The 13,227-nt window shown below is 31.4% G+C and overlaps 1 protein-coding gene across 2 annotated transcripts in view; it reads right to left on the bottom strand.

Annotated features, from left to right (window-relative positions):
* Positions 1–1,655: 1,655 nt before the first annotated feature.
* The window catches only part of LOC127842425 (semaphorin-2A-like), a 45,551-nt gene continuing 33,979 nt past the window's right edge, over positions 1,656–13,227 (bottom strand). The window contains exons 15-19 of one of the 2 annotated variants that reach the window (XM_052371922.1): positions 11,891–12,027; positions 5,767–5,864; positions 4,007–4,324; positions 3,679–3,770; positions 1,656–2,846 (exon numbers count right to left, since the gene is read on the bottom strand). In XM_052371922.1, coding sequence (XP_052227882.1) covers positions 3,682–3,770; positions 4,007–4,324; positions 5,767–5,864; positions 11,891–12,027 — 642 coding nt within the window. In that variant the 3' untranslated portion in view covers positions 1,656–2,846; positions 3,679–3,681. Of the gene's footprint in view, positions 2,847–3,121; positions 3,771–4,006; positions 4,325–5,766; positions 5,865–11,890; positions 12,028–13,227 lie in introns of those variants that run through there. The other variant, XM_052371921.1, reaches the window with a different exon arrangement.

Below are 13,227 nucleotides of genomic sequence, written 5' to 3'. Positions count from 1 at the left end.
TAAATTTATTAACTTTTTCGTGAAGTAAAAAATTCATACTGTAGTTCGTTCTAAGTAATAACGTAATTATTGATTGTTCGAGTAGTATTTACAATGTAAAAGTAATTATATATATATATATATATATATACCACATAGACAGAGATAGTGACTGTAAGGAAGATTAACTTAACATTAATACTGATGCATTCATTAATAAAAGAAGCAATGGTTTAACTAATTATTATCATTAATTACTAGCAATTTAATTTAAGCTTCTTACTATTTTACAAGTAATTGTTACAAAAATCAGTACAACACAAATTTGCAGTCGCTCCAGAGGCCCATATAGAAAGCTGGAATGATTTTATGTAAAATTATGACAATTTATTAATTTCACTGTTGTATGTATGCAATTGCTTTTATTTGTTCACCGTTTACAACAGTATTTATGTCATATTATGCTTTTTTTTTGTTTAACAACTCACACTTTCCTCTCTCTAGAGAAGTAGAGAGAGAGGGAGAGAGAGAGAGAGAGAGAGAGGGAGAGAGAAGAGAGAGAGAGAGCGACGAGCGAGAGAGAGAGAGAGAGAGAGAAGAGAGAGATGAGATAGAGAGAGACGAGAGAGAGAGAGCGCGATAGAGAGGAGCTAGAGAGAGAGAGCACAAAAGAACGAAAGAAAGAAAGAAAGCACAACGAAAGAAACAAGAAAGAAAAGCAACGAACTAAAGAAAGAAAGAAAGAAAGCATGAAAGAAACGACAGCCAGTAACTAAAGAACGAAAACTAACGAAATCCCTCACCGCCATCCACTCACTCCCATCCTACCTACCTCACTAACCTCCCCTCCCTACATCCTCCCTCATCCCTCCCTCCCTCCATCCCTCCCTCCGTCTCTCCCTCTCTCTCTCTCTCTCTTCGTCCTTCTCTCTCTCTCTCTCTCTCTCTCTTGTATAAATGATCAGTGTTAACAATTCGCCATGTTAAAACGAAACTTGAAACTTTCTAATTTGATGAATAACCTATTTATATAATTATATTGAATGACGTTGTACACATACAGTTGATAAACAATAAGAGCGATTGATACTATTATGAAGCATTAATTAAACTTATTAAAGAGTTAATAATCGAAAATTGTGTGATATAAATACACATGCTGTAAGAAACTTACGCAATAAAACAATGACGGCTACAATATAAAAACACAGTAAAAGTAAAATATTGTGTAATAAATTGATATATTTAGGATTGAGATAATAATTCTTATGATATTATGAGCAAACTTTCGGGAACATACAGACACTGTTTTTTTATTAACTGAAAAGATACGTGATAGGATATTTCTGCACTCTGGCTGTCCGATTCCGCAGCTACCGGTCACCTGTCATCCTTAAGGACACTTCTTTTGGGTTTAACCTTATTTGAACTATTGTTACTACAATTCAGAAATAGACTGACCAAGTGTGACTACAAGACACAACTTGAAGGTTAAAATTATAGTGTGACTATGCGACACAAAGCGAAAGTGACGCATACATTTATTATGAAATTTCTATTACTGTATAATCAAAATTGCAAACATTTGTTACAAATGCAGACAACACAGTCACAGTTACAAATATTTAAGCTAGCTTTGTAAAACGAAAAAAAGCATCGATGAAAATTTTGTTAGTCTGTTTTGCCCTTAACTGGTAATCTGTTTTATGGAAGTTTAGTTACAAAGTGGTAACAAATTATTAGAATGTACACACATCAATTCTTTTCACCACATTTACACCCAACAGATTTTGAAATGTGTTAAGTCTTTGCTTGGCAATCTATGTGCATAATCACACAATATATACTCTATAGATTTCGAAATAACGAAAAAACACATCAACACACAAAACGGGATGTCACTGTGATCCCCACTAAGTATTAGTTTTTCTCAAAGAGAAACAAAAGGAAATAATCCGAAAGATAATTTAGAAAAGGTTTCAGTATGTGTACCCATAGACCTTACTCTAAATGTCCTCCATCAATATATATGAAGTCATATGTTACTCCCTTCATTATTTATGAATTTATGTTTACTCATGAAAAACGAACAAAAGGCAATCACCCTATACATACAGAAGAGAGTTATTGCCCTAAACTACGAAATTGTCCAATTTGTTTTCAAGCCACTAGCATTATCTTGAGTGTTAAATTCCACTCACCCACTCACTATGGCAAGTGAACAATGTCTTTGGCATGCTTGATTCATGTCATGCTTGTTTGATATGGCGGCAGCATTGCCCATTTGTATAATAATAAATGCAAAAAAGAACAATATAAAATATTCACTTAAACTTGGCTTAGTTCGTAACTTAACCCTTCCCACTCAGATGCGAAGTGAAAATGGCTATGTGCAAACAACATAAAACCATAACAGCCTGCGAGTAACTTGCAGTCTGTATAGGATTTATGCTATTTGCTGCTAATCAGTAACTAAGGGTTGGAAATGAACCCTTAAAAACATGGATTTAGAAAGAAAGGTATTTAATTAAATGTTCCTTTCTAAGGGACCACAAATGCGTCGAAATATGTATCTTAGTGGTAAAGGGTTAAATCCTGTGGTTATTGTTTCAAGTTAAATAAAGCAATTATGAAACACCATTTTAGCAAAAAGACAACATTTACATAGACCTAAACCAATATGAGAACCGGATCGAGTAGTATAGCCTGCCTTCGCTTTGCTAATGACATTTGCAATCTAATTATCTCAGGGTAACATTCTGAAATTTTCAAGTGTTTGATAAGACGTTGGTAAGATGTGACCAAGATGTCTGACATCAGAAGGTAAACAACACACATCAGGATGACCGTGTGGCTTAACAGGTTTCCTGAAAAAGAACTACAGTTTTTACAACAAGTCTGAACACTCTCTGCTTTTCTTTCTCGAATGATGTTACCCTTAAGCACTCGGATACGCAAATGACGCATTTGTAGTTCCTTAGAACATCTAATTAAATCGGAGACTTTTCTTACTATACTTAGTTTTAAAGGCTTCATTTCCAACCCTAAGATACTGATGAGCAGCAAACAGCATAAAACCTGAACAGATTGCGAGTTATATGCATGCAGTTCTGGTTTTATGCTGGTTGCATTAACCCATTTTCTCTTTGCTTTGGAGCAGGAATGGATCAACATCATGTACATTGTAATTTGCAGTGACTATTTGGTCAAGTAGTAACTGGTGAGAGCTCATGAAAATATTAATTTTCTCTGTTTCAATAGTTAATGATCCCCTTTTATAAAATAACTACTGTTCAAATAGGAGAAACACTATTTACTGCTAACGCTGTCGGTTACTGATTTATTTAACTAGCCATACTCCTTTTTGTCAAAACACATGTTCAAAAGGATACATCAATTATCATCTTTCCACAAAACATATTTTTTATTTTACAAAGTGTGTTTATTGTCTTGGTACTTAAAAATAATACATCAATAGATCTAAACTCTTTAAACACAAATCATGCCATAAATACAACAGCACATGAATTTAAAATATATGCAACGCTCTGGGAAATCATGGCTACATGAATGTGTGTAAAGTGTTGTCCCCGATTAGCCTGTGCAAATGCACAGGCTAATCTGGGAAGACCCTTTACGCACATGCATCCCAAGGTTTCCTAGATCGAGGCTTATATAAATTCTACACATTCAGCTTACAAACTAATCTGAATAACAGTCCTGCCACTTTCTGAAGGATACTTCCCAATCATCGACGGCCTGTTTCCAAACTTCCACTAAGTCTTTATTTTCTGAAGATAAAAATGTATTTTATGTCAGATAGGTTATAATGAATACCAAGTTCTATCTAATAAGTCATGGCATTTAAATCTATCTACAATTCAAATTAAAAATTATAAATTGGAATTAACAGATTTATAACAATGGTCTTTCACTGTTTTCCCTTTTCTTTTATACAATCACTGACATGTACAGTTTTACACTAACACAATTCTCAATAAGAAAAATACACATCAACACTACTTACCTGTCGAAGTTTGAACGTTCAATTGTATCTTTGCCAGTATTCGCCCATCGTCTGTGCTCCTTGCAATATATATGCCACTATCGTTTGTTGTCAAATTGCAAATAATTAAATTGCCAGATTTAGATGTGGCAGTTCTAGTTGGGTCTTCAATAACAGTGTACGCATCTGCATCGCTTCTCCTTTTCCGACCATTGGCTGTGCTTGCTTTTTTAAACCAAGTGACATCTGTGAAGCGGATATTTTGTGACGTGATCTGAAGTGTGCTGCAGACTCCCACGAAAGCTGTCTGAGAAGTGGGCACTGTACTCTCTGTAATCTCTACAATGCAGTAAATGAAGTGGTGGTTAGTCCAGTTACATACACAGATGTAAATGGTATATTAAATTATATTTACCCACAATATATATATTTTTATACATTTTTATACTAAATACATTTTCAATAAGTCTAAGGCTTTTGACGCTTGAAGATCACATAAATAAGTTTTAATTTGGCATAACTATGATGATGTTAAAATTTCCATTGATGGGAAAAACATATACATGTAAATGTTTAATAAGCACACACAACATGCTTGTGTGTGCTACACAAAATGCATGTAATCCAAATTGAAAGAAATATGTAAAGTTTGTTAATTGTTAAATGCTGTAAAACAATCTCTATTTTAGGTGGTGAACATCCTTTATCTCTCAACATAACTTTTGAATTCCAAATCCAAGTAAACTTCCTATTTTATCATATTATTTAATAATTTCTATGAAAAATCAATTATTGCTCAATAGACAGGTCTTGACACAGGTAAGTACGTTTGTATTATTAACAGAACAGAAGAACAGAACAGAACTTTATTTCTCACCCAAGTGTATAACATATACAACATGGGCAATATAACAAAGTACAATATTAAGTACAATATTGAGACTGCCGATAACTTTACAACAACAACACATATTGTACAGTGAGAGTGGGGGTATGAACAGTAAAAAAGAATAAATATATAAGAAGATATTGAATTTATAGAATGCAGCAACACCAATACTCATACATAGTGGTTAAAGATGTAACGGTAGGTAATTAGTTATGTAGCCCGACATGTCGATGGTTCTAGAATTATTAGTGATCTTAAACCTTAATTGTGCGGTGGTATCTTGTGCACACGTCGTTTTCTTTTGCACGCGCTGATTCTGGAAGCGTTTGTTAAATGTAAAATTTCTAAATTTTAAGGTGCAAGGTTAATTAGTGATGTACAAGCAATATTGCTGCATGCTGTTGATTAATTCAGTTTTAATTGTAAGCATGGTTTGGGTCGTTTGACGTGATTTATTCGCTCAACAGAGGAATATTTTCAATGCCACACAAGCTCTGAAAATTTGCACTCATTAAGCATCACACAAACTCGTTTGTTTCATCAACATGGTTGCAATGGGTAATTAACAGTGACCAAAGCTCAGAGACTGGGGTAAATGAATGAAGTTGTTAATTCACTGTTTATTCCTAGCAGGTGTTAAATTATCATTGATTTCTTAAACAGAACTTCTTGTAATCAATATAATACAACAAGAGTGATAGAACAACTAGTTTAAGAACAAAAGTTTTATTAACAAGTTTAAGTAACACACTTTAGTATGTATAATATAAGAAAAGGAAATGTACAAGAGTGGATTTAAGATTTGACCACAACCTGTTGTAGATTTTTCACCTGAAGTTATGTAATTTAAATACCCTTTTCCATCAAATATTTTTTGCAAAAAATAATGTACCTTTAATAATTTGTTTATCCTTAAGAATATCCACTAGGCTGACAGTTTGATGCACATCGTTGTGGTCTGCTCTAAGGTAACCAGTGCCTGTACATGAACTGAAACAACAAACACAACACCGATACCGAAATTAATCAATAATCTGTAATACGTGTAGTTAAAAATGAATTCATGTTTACAAGGCAGTCTGCTTGACAGCTTTTTGTCCCAGTATTCCTTTTAACATTAAAACATGTGACCCTGACCTTGTACTGGCGTAACTGCCACATGGCTTCTTCTCGCTGCTTACTGCCTAAGGATTACTATTGATGCAAGTTTCAGACAAACCCTTTAAAGAGCACAGTGGATAAAGAATAGACAGGGAAATACATTCCAAAACATTTAACCTCTAAGAGTTACATGGCTTGGAGTTCAAGTTACTGTCTTATGGCTTCTACCCATTGTCCGAATGAACAAAACATTTGGGCCAAGATTCATGAAAATGTAATAAGATGTTTAATTTATGCACTTAGATAGCTACAATGCAAAGATTGTTTATTTAATTTGTTAATGTGAAACCAGTCATGGTGTTTGAGTGTATACGAAATGGAGAACCTAAGATCATCTTTTTATTTTCCTTCTTACTTCTTTCAAACGCTTGCTTCATTTTCGCTTTCATATGAAGCTTTTTTTGCGGTGTTGAGTGAAATCTGGATGTTAAATACAATTACACTGTCCTATTCAGTATCATTGTCCTTCCGAGTTCAACCTTGCTTTTCCTATATAGATGAGTGACATTTGTTAAGAAAACATATCACGCTTGTGAAACCCTTATTTTTCTGTAAGAGTAATAATTATACTTATACACGAAAATCAAAACAAATGTAAGTGTCAATTAAAGAAAATTCCTGCAAAAAATAACAGGGTTGTCAAATTTTTGCTTTCTCTTTTAAATTTTTATAACTACACAGATTCTGCAAAGTAGGACTAATATCTGATCATACTATCTAATCAAAACAAAGCATGTATTTACATCTTATGATCCTTATATAACTCTTTCAATAAAGGTTAAAATTACATACATGTTACTATTTTATAAATATCATGTACATGTGCTCTTATTACATTTAGGGAACAAAAAATCCAAGTTGTAATGTATGCATTATAGTTGTTGATCATATAAAACTATTTATATTAATGTTTGATTATTATATAGTGACTGACTTATAAAGCAAACTTATGTCTTTGTAATATCGACCTGATATTTTTATGACACATAACAACAATACTGTTTAACAAGTCTCTTATAAAATAGCACATGTGTACCTTTACTGATTTCAATCTCAAATATAATGTGGTTTTTGTGTGTTAGTGTTTTAATCAATGAAACTCTGTATTATATATGGTATTTCAAATGAAATGCGTATCAAACTTGTGTATTTTCGTACGTTTTATCTGATAATATATACGGGTAATCGGCGTTTTACGATTTAAATTAAGATATGTAGTACCATTATTACATGTATGACATGAATTTCTGTGTGCATATAATCCAAAATGTATATAGTTCATATACGATAGTGTTAGCATTGTACTTTGATACACCATCTTACGCACGTAACAAGCGCATTATCGAATCTTTAGTAAATGCTACTATTACATGTATAAATGTGTAAATAGTCTATGTCATTTATACGTTATTGTTATGCACTTATGATGACATGAAAATAACAATAATCTTACACAAGAATTACAAAAGTAGAACATTAAGTGATTTTTTATATAAATACAAAAAATATTTCTTAATGACATTGTAAAAGCTAATATCTGCATTTAAAAAAGGAGAATAAGACAGCATAAATATAATACATGTTGTTAGTGAAAAATTAAATCAACTTAATAGAGTTTTATAACATTGTATTGATTGATATCTGCTCTAAAAATGTTACGAAAAATACTCTATTTAAACATAACTTTTCGAAAAATAATTCTGAAAATAACTATTTACTGATTGCATATGTCTGTATATCTTTGTAATGTTTAGGCAAGCTACCGATACACATATTGTCTTTTTTACTTTTATGTTCTTCATAATTTATAGGTTTTTTTTGTTTCCGTCCACTATATGTAGTTTATACAAATGCTTTTTTATATCTCTATTGGTGACCAGTCGTTAATTGTGTTCTTTTTTCACTTTTGTGATTATTTCTTTTTATTTCTTCATTTCTATGGAATATTCATCGTTTGTATCCCTATTTTCAGTTTTCTATTTTTGTTTGTATGTATGGACATCTTATGTCTTATAATAAAAACCATCTGGACATGTTTTAAAATAGAAACTAACTGGACAAGCACGCATAAATTATCATTTACATTACCCTCCACCTCTTTAAATGATTAAATTATGTGTTTTTAATGTAAAAGGGCTAAACAATAAAGACAAACGCGTAAAAATCTTCAAATGGTTAGACGAAAAAAAAAGTATATGCCTATTACAAGAAAGTGTCTTGACACATATTTTAGCACACACCTTAAAGGATGAATGGGGCGGAGAAATCTATCTCAGCAAGTATAGATATTAAAATACACGAAACACAATAAACATAAATCAACGTTTACTGCCCCAACATAGATGATTCCACATTTTACGATACATTACAATCCTTTATAATTAATGACCAAGATAAAAACATTATAATCGGTGGTGATTTCAATACTTTTCTTAACCCATTATTAGATAAAAAGAAGGAAAACCTTTATACTCATCCTAAAAATAGAAATATTTCAAATAACATAATTGAAAACTACAATATGATAGACATCTGGCGTACGGTATACCCAAACGAAAGCAAATTCACCTAGCACTCAAACACAAAACCAACAATAGTTTGTAGATTAGACTATTTTTTGATATCTGAGTCACTTTGCAACATTATTGACACATGCAGCATAAAACCAGGATTTATGACTGACCACTCTCTAGTTGAACTTAAACTACACAGAATACAACCTGAAAGAGGCCCAGGATACTTTAAAATTAACAACAGCCTCTTATTAGATACACAATTTCAAACGCAAATAAAACAAGAAATATTCAATACAGTTCAAAATAATAAAGATGCGAACCCAAACACCTTATGGGAGATAATTGAAGGAAATATACGTAACACAACAATTAGATACACATCATTTACAAAAAAGAAACACACAAACTAGAAAATGAAACCATCAAAATCATTGAAACACTTGAAAAAAAACTACATGAAACAAACACAAACGATAACAAAGACATTGGAAATGAAATAACATAAAAAAAACAAGTATTAGAAGGAATTTATCATACACATCTCACTGGAATAATACTACGAGCACGTGCACAGCATGTTGAACATTATTTCAAGATCTCAATCTGGTTTCATTAAAGGACGTTACATTGGTGAAAACGTTCATCTAATACAAAAATGCAAACATTATTTCAACCAACCAAACAATTCTGGCCTCATTTTCTTTGCAGACTTCGAAAAGGCTTTCGGCTCACTAGACCATTCGTTTATGTTCTCTTGCTTAGAAAATATGAATTTCGGTGAAAGTCTAATTAAATGGGTTAAACTATTTTATACCGATATTAACAATATAATAATTAACAATGGCTTTTTCTCAAGCAGTTTTATCATCGAACGAGGGGTAAGACAGGGATGTCCACCTTCATCCTCTCTATTTATTATATGCATCGAATATCTATCACACTATATCCAATCAAATAAACATAAACATGGACTATCGCTAGAACCTGACGAAGCAATTAAACAGTCCCTATTTGCTGACGATTCAACTTATTTTTTTAAAGGACAGTAGTGACTCATTCAATAATCTTTTAGAATCGCTAGCCCTTTTTGGAATGGCATCGGGACTTAAACTAAATAAAAGTAAATGTACTGTGCTACGAGTAGGAAAATTTAAACAAAGTAATACTCATCTTAAAAAATAAATGAAATTCAACTGGATATCAGATACGGCAACAACGTTTAGAATACTGTACAAACAATTAAAATTAAACAATTCTAAAAAACATATTGCCTAAACAACAAAAATTAAAAAATTGTTTGAAATCATGGCAGTATCGTAAACTTAAACTAATCGGAAAAAACACCGTGTTTAAAACGTTTGCACTCCCTAAATTAATGTATACACTAACAGTTCTCCCAAACCCACCAAATGATATTATTGAAGATATAAAATTAGAAATATTTAATTTCATATTGGACGGTAAACCTGATAAAATTTAGTGAACTCAATTAATTCAATCAGTAGAATATGGAGGTATCATACTAACGGATATAGATTCATTCCTGAATGCAATCAAATGCAATTGGGTTAAAATATATCTAGATAATACCAATACGAGTAAATAGAAATTATTCTACCAGAAAATTCTAAAACATATTGTGACTCTTTACTTTTTGAATGTAATATCGACAATAATATCTTAGATAAAATTTCAATCAAAAACAGTTTTCTATCGAATGTTCTATCCGCATGGTGTAAAGTTATTCATAATTTAGAAACCAAAATAAACAGTAAAATCATTCTATGGAACAATAAAGACATAACTACTAACAATAAAACGTTTTTCTATAAACATTGGTTCGAAAGAAACATTCAATATGTAGATCAATTGTACGACTACAGAATGAACGACTTGTATTCTTTTGATAACTTAAGTTAAATATTCGGAATACCTACAAGTAATTACCTGATGTACTACACATTGATCAAAAGTATACCCACACATATTAAAGCTGAAACCAATACACATAACACACCATGTACTCAAAAAACATTCGTAGAAAACATAATTGCAAAACAAAACAAAACGAACAAAATATTTTACACACTTCAAATTAAAACCCCTGCCGAAATCTCCAAAGCTCAAACTAAATGGCAAAACCTTCTTGGAGAAATAAGAATTTAATTGGAAACAAATATTTGTCATGCCATTTAAATCAACTACTGATAGCACACTGATTTTTTTTCAATATAAATACATCAAGAGAATCATAGCTAGAAATAACATCTTTTTGAGTGTAACCTATCCAACACAAATCTGGGATCCAATTTTCTGGGAGTGTAAACATATTCAATCTCTATTGAATCAATTGACAACCTTTCTAGAGAAACAACAATTAAATGTAAAACTATCTCTCTTAGACAACAGTTTAGGAGTAAATACAAGAGGTTAATAACGCTGTGAATTACATAATTATATTAATGAAATATTTTATATTCAGCATGAAATACAGAAAACAAATACCCACAATGAATTGTTTTATCAATTATTTAAAACTGAAGATTCAAATTAAAAAATAAATTGCCCTAAACAATCATACACTTCATACATTTTAACAAAAATGGAAACACATTAAACTTTTATAAACTAGTCCAGTATGCTTTCTACCCACTTTATGCAACTCATCCTTATTCATAACTATTCTGTTTGTGTGTGTGTAAAAACACCTATATATTAGCATATATTGTATAAAATGTGTGAATATTATTGCTGCTACATGATATCACTTTGTTTTATGATCATATACATGTATACATTGTATGTCTTATATTGAATTAAAAAAAGTTTCATGAACATACTTTAAATGGCATAGATAACTACGGTGGTCCTAAGACAACACACTCAGATATTCTTTTGCTATGATAAATTTTCATTTTCTGTCAAGCACCTGACATATTGACTATGAGACAAATTAGATGGTGAATATATGTAATGATTAGTTATAAGAAAAATGAACATGAAAAAAAACACCTTCACGAAAAAAACAAGAATTTTGACTATGCCACAAAACAAGATTTTCATTGCTTTACACATTCCCAATTTCATCATTTACATTTTAATTCAAAACTGTAATCGTGTGAACTTGACATTGAACCCATGCATTCTGCCTAGCATCTCATTGACCAAATCTTTCGAATTAGATTCATGAAAATCCTTCAATAGGTATATGAGATGCCTGGGGACATTCAATGGCACAACTATTTGACCTTGAATCGTGACCTTGAAGCTTGAGCTGGTATGACTAAATTTTGCCTACAATTTCAAACACTGATAACTGCAAAATGTGAAGCTCCCTACCTGACATCGCAAAAGTTATTGCAGTATGCACACAGAGTGTTATACACGCATGCGTCACATTTAGCCATTTTTGCGCAGGTGTTTGTCAGGTCGAATTTCACCACTTCATGATCGGTGCCCAGGTACAGGTTTGAACTCTTGAGAGAAGAAAATTGAAAGCGGATAGAGATCACTGTAACCTTCGCTTTTTGGTTAATTTGGATGTTTTGCTGTTTTAACCCTTAACCACTTATTAATGTATTTTCACACATGTGTAGTCCCTCAGAACGCTATATTTTATTTAAAGCATTTCTTACTAGATTCAAGTGTATAAGGCTTTATCTCCAAACCTTAGATACTGATGAGCAGCAAACAGCATAAAACCTGAACAGACAGTAACTCGCAGGCTGTTCTGGTTTTATGTTGTTTGCACAAAGCCAGTTTCACTTTGACTCTAAGTGGGAAAGGGTTAAAACAGCTCCGATGAAACATTTACTCATGAAGGCCTGAAAGGTTTGTGCTCATGTTCATCACTAATCTTTCTTAATTATTATATAATGGGCTTTATTCAGATAATTCATTCATCTTATACATGTACCCTACTTAAAGTTAAGTTCTTACACTAGAGTAATTTTATTTTAATGTGATCTTTGAAATTATTATTAAATAATTAATTCAAATTAATTTAATTACTGCTATATTTGACATATACAGGTTTAAAAATATTAGATAAATATACAAATTAAGATACGTTCGGCAAATAAAAAAAATTCATGATCCTCATATTACTTGTAAAATGTGTATATCTACTAAGTAACCAGATACGTTTTCTAATTGTTCTATCAAGAAACACTATCACAAACATTTTAGATCAATCTATGACGTAAATCAATTGAGAAAACCAGTAATTAAGAAATTAATCATTCCCTATCTGTCATTTGAAATGGGAAGGTTTTATCATTTTTCTATACGTAATATTGAACATTAGTATGATATTATGAAAAGTATGACCTAATTATTATTGACTTTTAAGTATTAACACAAACAATCAAAATAAAAGATATAATTTAACAACAACAATACCAAAAATTATAGCATTTTTCCCCAACTACAATATCACACAACAATTTGCAATCATGATTATGTAATATTGTTAACACAATACAAGCTAAGTGTAATGAGGCTAAAGCAAACCGTCCATTTTTTTTATATTCTCAAATAAAAACATTAAATTAAAGTATTTTTATTTCACTGAATGACTTAAATTATGTTTCATTTATAATCTTCAAAAAACCCACAAGACAAGTGAGAGTATCAGTTTAATAGGACCTTTCATTACCGAAATATAGTCTCTATCT

The sequence above is a fragment of the Dreissena polymorpha genome, chromosome 8 (assembly GCF_020536995.1).
Source record: "Dreissena polymorpha isolate Duluth1 chromosome 8, UMN_Dpol_1.0, whole genome shotgun sequence".
Classification (NCBI taxonomy): Eukaryota; Metazoa; Mollusca; class Bivalvia; order Myida; family Dreissenidae; genus Dreissena; species Dreissena polymorpha.
This window is presented reverse-complemented; position numbering and strand designations above follow the sequence as displayed.